Genomic DNA, 16,581 nt, shown 5'->3' with positions numbered 1-16,581 from the left:
TGCTCTTAAGATGCCCAGCTACGATGTGGTAGAGCCAGGAATGGAATCAGGCAGTGTTATTCTCCAGTTCCTGTAATCTTAATGTCTGAATATGAAAGGTGGACTGTTGAGATGGCAAATGCATCAGATAGACAATCAGGAAATGTTTATCTGACAATCAGGAAATGAAGGGTTTGGGGTCTACCAGTTTTGCCACAAACTAACTGGGGCAGTCACTTAGGCTGCAGTTTCCCCATTTATAAAATATACATAGGGGGTGACAAGATCAATCCAAGCTCTAGTGGTAGTGCGAAGAGTTGGCGTGGGGTGTTTTAGGCCTCCACAATCTACACCAACATTCCAACACTCCAAATAAAAGGCATCTAACAAAAAGAGTGTACTACATAAATAAAAGTCCCCTAGTCAACATGGTTCCCGCTTCCCACAAAATTGTAATCAGCTTACCAAGTTCTGAACTTCCCTAGAAATTCTGGAGCTACCACTGCTCAGAAGTCCCTTCTGGTTTAAGTCATTCATTCCTACAACAAACATTTGCTTTATTTTTAATGCCTACAGTATCGGTGAGGATAGCCTAGGTGATGCTGCAGTATGTGATTAAGTTAAAGTCGCTCAGTCGTGTCCAACTCTGCGACCTCATGGACTATACAGTCCATGGAATTCTCCAGGCCAGAATACTGGAGTGGGTAGCAGTTCCCTTCTCTAGGAGACCTTCCCAACCCAGGGATCAAACCCAGGTCTCCTGCGTTGCAGGCAGATTCTTTACCAGCTGAGGGATGCTGCATTCTCAAAGTCTCTATGGCCCAGGTGGCGCTAGTGGTAAAGAACCTGCTTGCCAATGCAGAAGACATAAGATACCCAGGTTCAATCCCTGGGTCCAGAAGATCCCCTGGAGGGGGGCATGGCAACCCACTCCAGTATTCTTGCCTAGAGAATCCCATGGATGGAGGAGCCTGGTGGGCTACGGTCCATAGCATCTCAAAGAGCTGGACACGACTGAGGTGACTTAGCAGACAGCATGCACAATGGAACAAAGGTTTATGTCTTACACTACATTGTCATTATAGGTTGGAACAAGGAGCTCTACTTCCTGCAGTCACTCAGGGATCCAGGCTGACTGAGTAACCACCTTCTCAAACAAGGCAGGTTGCTGAGTTAGAAGGAAAAGAAAGTTCTAGACCACAAGCATTTCAATGCTCCAGCCCAGAAGTGATCTGCAGCACTTCTCCTCCCAACTCACCAACTGGCACCATTCCCATAGTGGTGCCCAGGCACAGAGAGCTGGGAAATGCAGCCCTACAAGGACCTAGGAAGTGGGGAGGTAGGTCATCATACTTCATGCACTGATGACTATCCCACCTACTATGTGCTGGACTCTGGGCAGATGAAGATGAGCAAGAGGTGATCCCAGCCCTCCAGGCACTCACCTTCAGACCAGAGAAGTCTCTGGTGATGTGATCTCATCATCTGTGGTGCAGGCTTTGGTGGATTTAGGTGAGAAACCAGTCACTGCTGATGTGAGTGAGGTCACTGTGTGATACAGAAAAATTTTTTCTCCAGAACATGGCTCTAGTTGTAATGGTGGTGAGCCTGTTGCACAATGCAAGAGACAAGGAAATCACACACTCTCATGGGAGGCAAAAAAAAAAACTCTCTCTTATTTAAATACTGAAGGAAGACAGTTGGACATGGTGTCATTCTGTTCATTGAAAGTTACAAATGGCAGTTGAATGAAAAATGAAACCAGAATTTGACCTCCACCAAGATGTGGATGGTGAATCCAGCCCTTTCAGAGAATGTGCTCCAATTTGGGAGGGACTGAGCATGGGCCCGTGCCAACACAGAAAACCAACCAGAGAATCCAGAGAAAACTAAATGCATCCCAGTAGATCTGCCCACTGGCATTAGCTTGTGCAACTCACCGCCACCTTTCCCGAAGGGAGCAATCCCAGGGCCTTGGGGTTGGGGTAGAGATGGGGAGTCGTGAGGAAGACAAGCCCGTTGAGTTCTTCAGTAGGACACAGGGGACAACACTCTGAGCCAGGCCACACCCAGCTCAGTCCTAACTGAAGGTTTCTGAACAGCAATGGCCCTTCTTATTTCTTAGAGGAACCCATGAAGTCCTGGACATGCAGTTTTAAACTGAATCTCTCAGTTTACCTGTCTCTGAAACCACAGAGCATATTTCAGGGGAAAACTCTGAACAGATATAGCCCTAGGGCGCCCTTGTTTGTCTTATACGTTCATTGTCTCCCTTGGGGAAGATCGTTTGAGAGTAAACAAATACTCTGCTTCTCCTCAAACGTTCTTCCATTCATTTTAGCAGAGGATCACACTTGCAACAATGATAACTGTGGTGTTCTAACTGTGTTTTTCATTTCTCTCATTCATTCCGTCTACCTTAATTCATTGGAACTCTTCTATAGGTAAGAGTTGTATCTTCTCTCCCATTTCTTTATTCAATTACTTATTTATATCACTATGAGCTCACAGGTAATTATTAGTCTTTGCTTTATAATTCAAAGCTATCATTATTTACTTTGTTATCAAAGTGTCTTGGCTTCAGTTATTGAGAACTCTTTCAGGTTGGTTCCTGTGTCCCATTCTTTTTCGAGAACTCTTTTACTTTCTGGAAACACAATATATTCCAGGCTCACCTTGTGTATTACTCCACTTTTTTCATTTCACCTAAGATGTCTTAAGTCCCCCTCTCTTTTAAAAAAGATTATTTGTGTATTTTTTTTTGTCAGTTCACCACTTGGGAACCCATTGCATGAAGTCATGTTCCATTTTATTTGTCCTAAGTTGCTTTTCCTGAGTTGTAAGTCATTCTAGCTGGGTCTAGTGTTTGAGAACTTGGTGGAAAAAAATGCCTGTTAACTAAATACATCCTTCATCATCCTAGAATATTTTTGGTATGCCCACTGGCCCCATACTTCCTTGGTCTCATAACTTCTTTGTAGTTATGACATTTTTGGCTATAAGTACAAGAAACCACAAATCCAACGGGCTTAAATCATAAGAAAATTTGTTATTTCTGGGAATAGGCACAGTGCGAGGGTTCTGGCTCCTTTTCACTATTATCATTTCAGTTCTGTCCTCAGCCTAGTTTCCCTCATGGTTGTATGCTGGCAATCACCTGCAAAGAAGGCAACCTCGCTTGTGTATCCAAAGGAATAAGGGAAGGAGCAGGGTCCTGGAAGTAAGGTTAGGGAAGGAAAAAAACTTCTTCAACTATGGCTTCAAAAGCCTTCTCTTCAGTCTGATTTGGGCCAACTTCAGTCACATGACTAGACAAGTTCAGCTGCCAGGAGAATGCCAGACACTGATTGGCTTAAGCCTGGATTCAGGACCCGGTAACTATTAAGGAAAATGTGATTAACATGACTAGTGAGGACAGGTAGTTCTTAGACATAAGCCTGCATCACAATCAGCAGACAGGCTTATTAAAATACAAACTGCACGGCTCCCAACGCCTGTGTTTCTGATTCAGTAGTCTTGGGGAGGCAGAGGGCAGGGGTCTTGAGAATTTCCTTTTCTGACTGTACACTTCTAACAAGCTCCCAAATGATGCTGATATTGTTAGCTTGAGAACTACACTTAAGAGCACCACTGGATAGACTCATCAGATTGACTCTGCAGCTGGGGATGGATCAGTGTACCCTGAGTCATATGAGCTGCTTGGGGGAAGGATGAATGCCTGAAAAAGACTAGAAGAGAGGAATGGGTTGAAGGTAGACAATCAGCTGGTGTCTGCCAAACCAACGCTCCTCAAACTTTAATGTGCCTCACTTACAGATCTTAAAATGCAGATTCTGTTTTAGTAGGTATGGAGTGAGACCTGAGAGGCTGCTCTTGGTTCTTAAACCCCACTCTGAACGCACAGGCACTACACCCTCTTTTCCCTGGTTCAGGCCTTCACTCCCTCATAGCTACATACTGCAGTATGTTCTGACCGATGCCCATGTACTTCTGTTGTGAGTGGTCCCACTGGCTCCTCAGACTAGCCCACAGCACTCCTTCCAACTTATGTTACTTGCTTGTTTTGTTTACTATCTATCTCCCCACATCCCATAAGGGCAAAGTTGTTTTTATTGTTGTTTTTACTATTTTTGTTACTGCTATGTCCCCAGTGCCTAGCTAGACCTTTCCCTGCGACCTAGTTGATAGTTAATAAGTATTTGATGAGTGAATGAATGTGTGAATCATATATTCATATAAGAGAAGGGGATGCTTTTGTTTTTCTATCAGGTAACTTCCTGGAGGGCATTGGCCTTACCTGAGTAGATACACTAAAGGAAAAGTGTACATGGCCTCTTAAAAGCTTATACTCTGTAAAACCAGTAGTGCTGGAAACTTCCCTTGATCCTTTGCTCTGCTCCCTCCTATCTGTACACTTAAGAGGAGGAGAAGGACAAACTAATGAAAGCTTCATAAATGTTGGTGCCAGGGCTTCTCTTCTCTTCGGTTTGCCTCTGGATGGACCACGTCCCCAGGGCAGGCTGGGCAAATCATCGGAAAGCAGGCTCCTAAATAGAGTTTCCAGGGACACTCTGGAACACTGCTGCTCTCTCCTTCCACCTGAAAAAAAAAGTTCAAAAAACGCAAGCTATTCTCCAAGTCACCAGGTTAGGTGCCCAGTTTCCCTCCGGGGAACTTTTGCCCTGGCAAGAACAACAATAAAATCCCTTTCTCCCAAGTAGAGAGGTGGGACTGTTAGGAATAACTGAAATCCCCTGCTTTTTGTTTCATCCTCTTTATTCCTTCACTCCACCAAGCGAAATGTGATAGTAGCGTAATTTCTGTAGCTTTTCTAAGAAATTCCTCTTTGCTGGCACATAAAAAGGACTCTCCTGGATTCCTGCCACTGGCTATGGAGCTTTAACACATTGTTGTTGGCTCAGCTGGGGAGCCAAGATGAATAAAATATTCTCTAAACTCCTGTGGAAACACACAGCAAGTGTTTCCAACCATACTGTATTATTTGACCCAAAATATTTTTTCCCCTTCTATTTGCCAATCCATGTGTTACTTCCCTCAAAACTCCAAGCGGCCCTCCTTTCTCAAAGCCCACAGCCCCCAAATTACTGAGAGGATCTAAAGCACCTTCTAACTAGTTTCGTGAACTTTAGCAAGTCACCAAACTTTCTGGGTTTCTAGTTCCACATACATGGGAAGGGCTATATTAAAACAGTTTCTCAAACTTTAGTGTGGATTGACATCATCCAGAGGGCTTGTTACAACTGATGGCTGGGCCCTTTCTCCAGACTTACTGATTCAGCAAGTTTAGGATAGGATTCCAGGGTTGGTGACTCTCACAAGTTCCCAGGTGAGGCCAAGGCTGCTGGTATAGGAATCACACTTTAGAGCCCCTGTACTAGAACTCAGAGGTTCCTTTTGCTTGTTCATTCAAGAAGTCTGTAAGTCTGAGTCAGAGCTCTTTTGGGTGCAAGTGACAGAAACTTGACTCAAACTGGGTTAAGCAAGGAAGGGAATCTATCAGTGCACACATCCGGGAAGGACAGACATGGAATGGATTCTGGATACAGGAATTCAAGTTATATCATCAGATCTCTGTCTCAGCAATTGGTCCCAATCCACTCCCTTTTCACAGGGCTTCTTCATGCTGAGTTACATGAGACAGGGTTGTAGACAGTCTAGCTTCTGTTAGCCCAGACAGCAATCCCGGAGAAGAAATATAACTGCTGCCTCCTGGTTCTGTGTACAATAATCTCAGGGACAGACTCTCACTGGCCCAGCTTGGACCATCACATGGTGAGGGGAATAGAGTATTATGATTGGTTAAGCCTAAGTCACGTGCCTTCCCTTGAAGTGAAGGGCTAGAGCATTACAATGGGCAGGACCCTTCTCAGATTGTAACCTCTTTATCCTGTTCACTGCTATATTTTCAGGATCTAGTGTCTGGTACATAGCAGGTGCTTAACAAATATTTGTTGAATGAGTGGATAAATCATTTCGTGAATAGTGTAACCTTTTTTTTTTTTTGGAGGGTCTATAACTTTATTGGAGAATCAGTAGTTCTCATCCACATTAATTGTCTGTAGATTTTTGAAAGTGGCAACAGGTACATAGGTAACCAATGTGTAGAGCGTGTTTGGTGAATCTTCATCTTCCTTAGGTTTTCTGGACAACCGCACACGGATATGGTATGGGACATTCCTTATTCTTTTGACCCAGATGGCTTTACTGAGCCTGGTGTCAATGCGTATACCTGGGGTTCCCATTACCTTGATGACAAATTTCTGGATTTGTTTGAGTGCCTAAGGGGCATGCTTCTTGAACTCACTCTATAGATGTGCTTGTGAACATTGATAGTGTATTCTCTGTTTACCACCTTGTCGATGGCAGATGGGCCCTTCTTCTTGCTGCCCTTCTTTGTGGGAGCCATTCTGCCAGGCCTGGGTTGGAAAGAGTGTAATCTTTCCTTAGTGAACCTAGAAATCTTCAAAATTGGTGATCTCATGCACACTGAGGATAGGTGTGAAATTTCTTGAGATATTCACATAATTTTACCCAACCAAAGTACAGTTTGTTGTTTTTTTCTTTGTTAAAGTTTCTTCCAGTAGACACTAGAGGAATTATGCTAAGACCCAGCATTTCCACTAACCCTTACATTCTTTTGGCTTTTTGAGGCTTATTCTGATCCTGCTTTGTCTCTGGAAACACAGTCAAGTACACTTTTTCCTCAAGATAAAGTAAATTACTTTAATTTAGATTATCTTTAGTGTCTTAGAGTGAGTACCCTGTAGGCTTTTGTTAGTTGAAAGTTTAATAAAGTTTAAATTAAGGTGTTTTTTTTTTTTCAACAAAGATAAACATCTCCCCCTCCCAACCCCAGCCTGTATTACAGTGGCTTCCTTTCAGGATATTGACTGAATCGGGGGTCTTGGTTTCTTTGCTACAAACACTGACTGTTTTGGGGGGAGGGAGGCTCAATTTCCTTATTTCTAAAAGAAGGGGGTTGATTCAGATCAAAGCTACTCAGACTTGACTGCCCATTACAATCACTGAGGAGATTGAAATAAATACTGACGCTTAGCACCATCCTTAGAGAATCTGATTTAAATGGTGGAGCCACCAATATTTTTAAAGCTCTTTAGGGGACTTCCCTGGCAGTCCAGTGGTTAAGACTCTGCTGGCCCAATGTAAGGGGTGCAGGTTCTATCCCCGCTTGGAGAACTAGGACCCCACATGCGATGGGGCCAAATTTTTAAACAATATTTTATTTTATGTAAAACTTTTATTTTAATATTTTATTATTTTAATAAAGCCTGGGAAGCCTGGCATGCTGCAGTCCACGGGATCACAAAGAGTTGGACACGATGAGCCACTGAGTGAGTGAGCGAATGTACAGCCAGAGCTGAGAACTACTGGCTAGATGATTCTAATTTTAAAATGTAGAGTTAGAGTCAGAATGCCAACCTCACTATTTGGGCAAATCACTTAATCTCCCTAGGACTCAGTTTCTCTATTTGCAAAATGGAGACATTAATAGTACACTGAGTTATGAGAATTCAATGACAGGATCCAACTAACATTTTGCTAACCAAAGTTTAGTTCACAGACCTAACCAGTGGTTTCTGCATTACTTGGGTGCTTAGAAATGCAAAATCTCAGGTTTCCCACCCCCAGACCAACTGAAATAAAATCTGCATTTTAAAGATCCCCAAATGATTCTACATGATTCTTATGGGCTTCTCAGGTGCCCCAGTGGTAAAGAATCTGCCTTCAAGCAAGAGAGGAGGGTTCAATCCCAGGGTCGGGAAGATTGCTTGGAGTAGGAAACGGCAACCTGTTGCAGGGAGGAAGCCAATTCTGACTCCATGCTGGAAACTGTTTCTTTAACTTGCTTTTGTTATTATAATCATACTCAATGGCTTGCCTGGACCCTGTCCCTCTACTTGACTGTAAACTAAAATGCCTTCTTTCTGCTCATGTAGAGATAATTTGTCCCTGCCCACCTGTGAATAGAAGAGATTAACACACCCCTTCTGAAGGCTGGCCATTCCCTTGGACATGTTTTGCAATACTGAAGACCCTTCACTTCACTTCCCCACTGCATCTCCCTCTCTATTCTACCATTTGACTTTAGTTCCTCATTGCTTCTTTCTCTCTGATCTATAAAAGAACCTGGTATCCAGACCCCAGTAAGATGGTAATTTTGAGGTGCTAGCCTGCCATCTTCTTGCTCAGTTGGCTCCCCGATTAAAGTCTCTTCCTTGCCTCAAGACCTTGTCTCTCAGATTGATTGGCCTATTGTGTGCTAAGCAGAGCGAGCTTGGACTCGGTAACAAACCTACTCCAGTATTCTTGCTTAGGAAATCTCATGCACAGGGGAGCCTGGCAGGCTACATGGGGTCTCGAAGAGTTAGAAATGACTGAGCGACTGAGCACCAAATGATTCTTATTCATGTTACAATTTGAGAAGCACTGGTGTTGAGGATTTAGTAGACTATCCAGCACACAGTAAAGGTTCAGCGTTAGTCGTTACTAATATTTATACTGATAATTCTCAAGATAAATTATTCTATTTCCATCCCTGCCTCTCGAATTTTTTCTGGACCCTCTCATTAATATTTTTGTCTTTGTATCATTTTTTAACCAAAACAAACATTTATTCCCAAAGTTACTCATTATTAATGATGTAAAATACAAATGTTTTAATTATAAGTGGAGAAAACCCAATAATGAAGTTTGGGATTATTTTTTTGTAAATTAAACTGAAAATATTTCTCCATTGCCTATCTTCAGTGCCCTTGACAGCCATACAGTTCTTTCTCAGTTTAGAAAAGTAAAAATGTCACAAAATTAGGACTGGTCTTTAAAACTATCATGTTTGGTATATTCTATTTTAAAGCAGAGTTTATTGAGAGAACAAAAAAATTATTAGTTTAGTTTTTTAAAATTTTGTTTCAAATGCTGTACCTAAACTTTGAGGTGATTTTATGCAAGTGAAGTTAAACAACCAAAGAACCCAATGACATTGTGATTTTTAAAAAAATTCCATGTTTTCTGGACTTACAGTTCACTATATTACCAAACAAATTCATAAATCAACACAATCCTAAACCCCAAGCTCATTGGCCACCTGAGACTTCACCAAATCAGTCTCATTTTATAAGACTATTTTCTGATTCTTCTAACATTTATTTTTACTTACTGGTTTTTGCCTAGAAGATTGTTAAATATTTTAGTGACCATGAATTTTCTGACACAGACCCATTTCTTCCATATTCTTCAGGCTCAATCAAGAGAAAACTCACAGATACAAAGACCTTGATGTTCTGTGGGAGGAAAAGAAAACCTATGCTTTCCTTCCTGACATAAGCCTTCTGTTCTATTTCAGAACACTCAAAGACCTTGGTTGAAGCATAAAGATCTAAGAATGTTGCTACTTGTAATCTTGGTTCAACATACGACGGTTGATATTGGCTGTTAATACCCACGTCTATGAGGGTGGCAGCCTTGATTGGCACCTATATGAAAAAGGAAACAAAGACCACCAGCTACAACCCTAATCACTCCATTTCCCTCCCTTACAAAGGCAGATTTTTTTTGGTATCTGCTTATGAAATTTAAGGATATTTCTTGTCTTTATGTTAGGGGAAGCACACTGATTGAAACTGCCCACCCTGGCCAGGTACCATAGTAACCATTTGCATGAGTTGTTTTATGACAGGAGATCCTGATAAGGAATATGGAACTAATAAGCTACCACCAACCGAAGAGTTCGGGAAAGATAAAGGAGACACTGTGTGTCCGTCCACTTCCCAGAATCCCTCTCGCTAGCATCCATCTTGGCTGAGCGATGCATGTGCCACCAGGAAAGACTCTGAATTAGAATGATTGGTCAAAGACCACCCAGAAACTAACCCCATCACCATAAAACCTGACGTTGTGAGCCATGTGGCAGAGCAGTTCTCCTGGGTTTCCTTACCCTACTGCTCTCCACCTGGGTGCCCTTTCCCAATAAAATCTCTTGCTTTGTCAGCACATGTGTCTCCTCGGACAATTCATTTCCGAGTGTTAGACAACAGCCCAGTTTCGGGCCCTGGAAGGGGTCCACCTTCCTGCAACATTTAGAGAACAGAATTGTTAAGCCTGATCCTCTCATTTTCTTGCTACTTCAAGTGTGGTCCTGTGACCAGTAGCGGCACCAATCACCTGGGGGCTAGAAATGCAGAATCTCAGGCCGCACTTCAGGCCTACTTCATCAGAATTTGTGGTGCTTTTTGTTTTTATTTTATATCTTTTTTTTTTTTTCATAAAACAAGCAATTTTGGGACTTCCCTGGCTGTCCAGTGGTTAAGACTCCACACTTCCACTGCAGGGGGCACGAGTTTCATCCCTGCTTGGGGAACTAAGATCCCACAAGCTGGGTGGAGCTGCCATAAAGTATCATGCCATCCCTTTCCAAAACAGAACTGGTATTTTCTTTTTTTTTTTAATGTGGACCATTTTTAAAGTCTTTATTGAATTTGTTACAATACTGTTTCTGTTTTATGTTTTGTTTTTTTTTGGCCACGAGACATATGGGATCTTAGCTCCCAGACCAGGACTCAAACCAGCATCCCCGGCATTGGAAGGTGAAATCTTGACCAGTGGGCCACCTGGGAAGTCCAAGAAATGATAGTTTCACAAGATCCCCAAGTGATTTGTATGGACATAAAAATTTAAGAAATACTGTTTTAGACACTTTTATACAATATCTTCTTACTCCATATTTTTAAAAATTGATTTAGGAGAGTATTGACAACTTATCCTGAATATTTTTCCCCTCAAAAGAAATTTTAAAAAACCCCAAATATTAATGTCTTCCATTTTCCCTCAATTGGAGGGAATACTTTTCCCTACATTATCCCCCTTGATTTTCTCATTTTTAGTCATACATTTTATTCATCATTCCAGAAAGTGATTCTGTGAAAAAAGAGGGTATAAGACTGTTCCTCAGAGCCCCCAGGGACCAAGTGTAAAAACCATCAGTCACACCCCTTATGAGGCAACTAACTCCTTATTGTCAGCGTGAAGTTCTTTTGTATCCTCAAGGATGGCTTTCACAAACAGAAAATACTATTCAGAGGCTAATTTGATTCTTGGAAATAAAATTTGATTTAAATTAAATTAAAACAAAAACCAAGATCTTTCTTTAGCTTTTAAGATCAACTTACAAATCTTGTTGTTTCTTTGTAAATGTAATTGCATTTTATCTGTAATTTTACAGGGAATTTGCCAATTAATTAAGTTATTTTAAATAATTTTAAGCCAAGTTTATACATTTAATATATTTTATCTTCTGTTTAAAAATATCAGTGGTTTCTTAACAAAGAACCTCAAGATTGTCACTGATTCTAATAAATCTAATAAATTAATCTTCTAAATAAGTTCTTTCAAATGTCCTACTATGGTTTGCAAACTTGGTAAACTAGTCGTCACTAGTCTAAATCAGTTAGTCATGTTTACATTTTAAGTTAGAAACATAAGGCCAATTTGTTAGACAATTAAATACTCAAAATTATCTTAAACATTGCAAGTAGATATACACAAAGAATTCCCACATATAAGACAAAACTATTTATAGTGTAGGTCTGATTTATTCCTCTAGCTCTACACTTAACTGTAAATCTTCATAGGGTGAAAACAGAGGTTCTCAAAGGGCTTCCTTGGTGGCATAATTGGTAAAGAATCCACCAGCCAATGCGTGAGATGCAAGGGTTCCATCCCCTGTCAGGAAGATCCCCTGGAGGAGGGCATGGCAACCGACTCCAGTATTTTTGCCTGGAGAATTCCATAGACAGAGGACCCCGGTGTCCTATAGTCAAAGAGTTTGGTGCAACTGAGCACACACAACAACCTCAACAAAACATTCTCAAGAGAGGGTAATTTTGCCTCACAGGGCACATTTGCCAATGTCTAGGGACATTTTTGTTGTCATAATCTGAGTGGGGGAGAAGTTTCTGCTGGCATCTAGTGGATAGAGATCAGGGATGTTGCTACACACCCTACAATGCAAAGGACAGTTCCCCACAACAGAGAATTATCCAGTCCAAAATACCAATGGTGCCAAGGTGGAGAAACCCTGGGTTAAAGGTACCATTTAAGGAGACAATGGTGTCATTGCAAGCAATTTGGGGGGTCACACACCAAGTGAAATTTGGAGTTATCTTCTCAGCTGCCTGAGATTTGAGTCTGGAGCTACACACATTCATAATCATCTTTATTACAACCAAACTGCTTTACTGTGCCTACTCCCCTCCCCACATTTTTTCATAATGGCTATCCCAGCAGAAAACTCCAAGTTCAGATTCCATAAATGAGGTCAGTTTTGCTCTCAGAATCCCCTGAGTAAGTTTAAGTCAAGGCTTACTTACTTTTGTAACTTCTTTTATCTGCGACCGGCGCACTAAGCGTGGGCACGGGCAGCTGCGACCCACGCACTAGGTGTGGCCGAGAGGAGCTACCCCACGTCCGAGGTCAAGGGCAGAAGCCGGGAGGACCCCATGCTCCAAGGGTGGCGGCCGAGAGGAGTAACCCCACGTCCGAGGTCAGGGGCAGCAGCGGGGAGGAGCTACCCCATGCCCAAGGCCAGGGGCGGCGGCCGGGAGGAGCAAACCCACGACTGAGGAGCGGTGGCTGCATGGGCGCAGGAGGGCCTAGAGGAGCTATCCCACATTGAAGGTCAGGAAGGGTGGTGGGAGGAGATACCCCTCATCCAAGGTAAGGAGCAGCAGCTGTGCTTTGCTGGAGGAGCCGTGAAGAGATAACCCACGCCCAAGGCAAGGTAAGAGAAACCCAAATAAGATGGTAGGTGTTGCAAGAGGGCATCAGAGGGCAGACACACTGAAACCATACTCACAGAAAACTAGTCAATCTCATCACACTAGGACCACAGCCTTGTCTAACTCAATGAAACTAAGCCATGCCTGCAGGGCAACCCAAGACGGGTGGGTCATGGTGGAGAGATCTGACAGAATGTGGTCCACTGGAGAAGGGAATGGCAAACCACTTCAGTATTCTTGCCTTGAGAACCCCATGAACAGTATGAAAAGGCAAAATGATAGGATACTGAAAGAGGAACTCCCCAGGTCAGTAGGTGTCCAATATGCTACTGGAGATCAGTGGAGAAATAACTCTAGAAAGAATGAAGGGATGGAGCCAAGGCAAAAACAATACCCAGCTGTGGATGTGACTGGTGATAGAAGCAAGGTCCAATGCTGTAAAGAGCAATATTGCATAGGAACCTGGAATGGCAGGTCCATGAATTGAGGCAAATTGGAAGCGGTCAAACAAGAGATGGCAAGAGTGAACGTTGACATTCTAGGAATCAGTGAACTAAAATGGGCTGGAATGGGTGAATTTAACTCAGATGACCATTATATCTACTACTGCAGGCAGGAATCCCTCAGAAGAAATGGAGTAGCCATCATGGTCAACAAAAGAGTCTGAAATGCAGTTCTTGGATGCAATCTCAAAAACGACAGAATGATCTCTGTTCGTTTCCAAGGCAAACCATTCAATATCACGGTAATCCAAGTCTATGCCCCAACCAGTAACGCTGAAGAAGCTGAAGTTGAACGGTTCTATGAAGACCTACAAGACCTTTTAGAACTAACACCCAAAAAAGATGTCCTTTTCATTATAGGGGACTGGAATGCAAAAGTAGAAAGTCAGGAAACACCTGGAGTAACAGGCAAACTCGGCCTTGGAATGCGGAATGAAGCAGGGCAAAGACTAATAGAGTTTTGCCAAGAAAATGCACTGGTCATAGCAAACACTCTCCTCCAACAACACAAGAGAAGACTCTACACATGGACATCACCAGATGGTCAACATCAAAATCAGATTGATTATATTCTTTGCAGCCAAAAATGGAGAAGCTCTATACAGTCAATGAAAACAAGACCAGGAGCTGACTGTGGCTCAGACCATGAACTCCTTATTGCCAAATTCAGACTTAAATTGAAGAAAGTAGGGAATATCGCTAGACCATTCAGGTATGACCTAAATCAAATCCCTTATGATTACACAGTGGAAGTGAAAAATAGATTTAAGGGCCTAGATCTGATAGATAGAGTGCCTGATGAACTATGGAATGAGGTTCGTGACATTGTAAAGGAGACAGGGATCAAGACCATTCCCATGGAAAAGAAATGCAAAAAGGCAAAATGGCTGTCTGGGGAGGCCTTACAAATAGCTGTGAAAAGAAGAGAGGTGAAAAGCAAAGGAGAAAAGGAAAGATATAAGCATCTGAATGCAGAGTTCCAAAGAATAGCAAGAAGAGATAAGAAAGCCTTCTTCAGCAATCAATGCAAAGAAATAGAGGAAAAGAACAGAATGGGAAAGACTAGAGATCTATTCAAGAAAATTAGAGATACCAAGGGAACATTTCATGCAAAGATGGGCTCAATAAAGGACAGAAATGGTATGGGCCTAAACAGAAGCAGAAAATATTAAGAAGAGGTGGCAAGAATACACAGAAGAACTGTACAAAAAAGATCTTCATGACCCGGATAATCATGATGGTGTGATCACTCATCTAGAGCCAGACATCCTGGAATGTGAAGTCAAGTGGGCCTTAGAAAGCATCACTACGAACAAAGCTACTGGAGGTGATGGGATAATGCTGTGAAAGTGCTGCACTCAATGTGCCAGCAAATTTGGAAAACTCAGCAGTGGCCACAGGACTGGAAAAGGTCAGTTTTCATTCCAATCCCAAAGAAAGGCAATGCCAAAGAATGCTCAAACTACCACACAATTGCACTCATCTCACACGCTAGTAAAGTAATGCTCAAAATTCTCCAAGCCAGGCTTCAGCAATATGTGAACCGTGAACTTCCAGATGTTCAAGCTGGTTTTAGAAAAGGCAGAGGAACCAGAGATCAAATTGCCAACATCTGTTGGATCATGGAAAAAGCAAGAGAGTTCCAGAAAAACATCTATTTCTGCTTTATTGACTATGCCAAAGCCTTTGACTGTGTGGATCACAATAAACTGTGGAAAATTCTGAAAGAGATGGGAATACCAGACCACCTGACCTGCCTCTTGAGAAATCTGTATGCAGGTCAGGAAGCAACAGTTAGTACTGGACATGGAACAACAGACTGGTTCCAAAAAGGAAAAGGAGTACGTCAAGGCTGTATATTGTCACCCTGCTTATTTAACTTCTATGCAGAGTACATCATGAGAAGCGCTGGACTGGAAGAAACACAAGCTGGAATCAAGATTGCCGGGAGAAATATCAATAACCTCAGATATGCAGATGACACCACCCTTATGGCAGAAAGTGAAGAGGAGCTAAAAAGCCTCTTGATGAAAGTGAAAGAGGAGAGTGAAAAAATTGGCTTAAAGCTCAACATTCAGAAAACTAAGATCATGGCATCTGGTCCCATCACTTCATGGGAAATAGATGGGGAAACAGTGGAAACAGTGTCAGACTTTATTTTTTGAGGCTCCAAAATCAACTGCAGATGGTGACTGCAGCCATGAAATTAAAAGATGCTTCCTCCTTGGAAGAAAAGTTATGACCAAGCTAGACAGCATATTCAAAAGCAGAGACATTACTTTGCTGACCAAGGTCCGTCTAGTCAAGGCTATGGTTTTTCCTGTGGTCATGTATGGATGTGAGAGTTGGACTGTGAGGAAGGCTGAGCGCCGAAGAATTGATGCTTTTGAACTGTGGTGTTGGAGAAGACTCTTGAGAGTCCCTGGGACTGCAAGGAGATCCAACCAGTCCATTCTGGAGATCAGCCCTGGGATTTCTTTGGAAGGAATGATGCTAGAGCTGAAACTCCAGTACTTTGGCCACCTCATGAGAAGAGTTGATTCATTGGAAAAGGCTCTGATGCTGGGAGGGATTGGGGGCAGGAGAAGAAGGGGACGACAGAGGATGAGATGGCTGGATGGCATCATGGACTCGATGGACGTGAGTCTGAGTGAACTCCGGGAGTTGGTGATGGACAGGGAGGTCTGGCATGCTGAGATTCATGGGGTCACAAAGAGTCAGACACGACTGAGCGACTGAACTGAATTGAACTTCTTTTATCTTTTTCATCTGATAAGAGTCAATTAAAAAAAAAAAACTTTCAATCCAGAGTGCTTTATTTCACTCTGTTATGAAATTTTATCCTATCTCAGAGGGCTGAAACACTTGAATGCCTCTTACTGGATTCTATTTGTCAAGTTTACTCTGGCTAGATGATCAAGTTCTAAAGTTATTCTAATACCAATTGTACATATATGTGTAAATTAATTAGTAAAATTATGCTATATTAAAGTATATAATGGCCTTCCCAGGTGGTGCTAGTGGTAAAGAATCCACTTACAATGCTGGAGACCTGGGTTCGAATCTTAGATCAGGAAGATCCCCTGGAGAGGGGCATGACAACCCACTCCAGTATTCTTGCCTGGAAAATCCCGTGGACAGAGGAGCCTGGTGGGCTACAGTCAATGGTGTCACAAAGAACCAGACATGACTGAAGTGACTTAGCACACATGCAAAGTAGATAATAGCATATATGATATGTATAGTATATATTCATTATAGATATATAAATAATATATATTATT

General features: G+C 42.3%; 1 protein-coding gene across 1 annotated transcript; it reads right to left on the bottom strand.

The window, feature by feature from the left end:
• Positions 1-6,029: 6,029 nt before the first annotated feature.
• LOC128069660 (60S ribosomal protein L31-like) lies at positions 6,030-6,406 on the bottom strand. The gene is made up of 2 exons (XM_052662778.1): positions 6,246-6,406; positions 6,030-6,141 (listed from the first exon to the last, which is right to left on the bottom strand). Exons 1-2 carry the CDS (start codon positions 6,404-6,406, stop codon positions 6,030-6,032), a joined length of 273 nt encoding a protein of 90 aa, XP_052518738.1.
• Between the last annotated feature and the right edge of the window lie 10,175 nt (positions 6,407-16,581).

The sequence above is a fragment of the Budorcas taxicolor genome, chromosome X (genome assembly GCF_023091745.1).
Source record: "Budorcas taxicolor isolate Tak-1 chromosome X, Takin1.1, whole genome shotgun sequence".
NCBI lineage: Eukaryota > Metazoa > Chordata > Mammalia > Artiodactyla > Bovidae > Budorcas > Budorcas taxicolor.
This window is presented reverse-complemented; position numbering and strand designations above follow the sequence as displayed.

Excerpts from the sequence above, each read along its gene's own strand:
- LOC128069660 (XM_052662778.1), bottom strand. The coding sequence starts at position 6,406 with ATGGCTCCCACAAAGAAGGGCAGCAAGAAGAAGGGCCCATCTGCCATC. Across the intron at positions 6,142-6,245 it reads TCCAGAAATTTGTCATCAAG|AAAACCTAAGGAAGATGAAG; the intron begins GTAATGGGAACC and ends GCGGTTGTCCAG.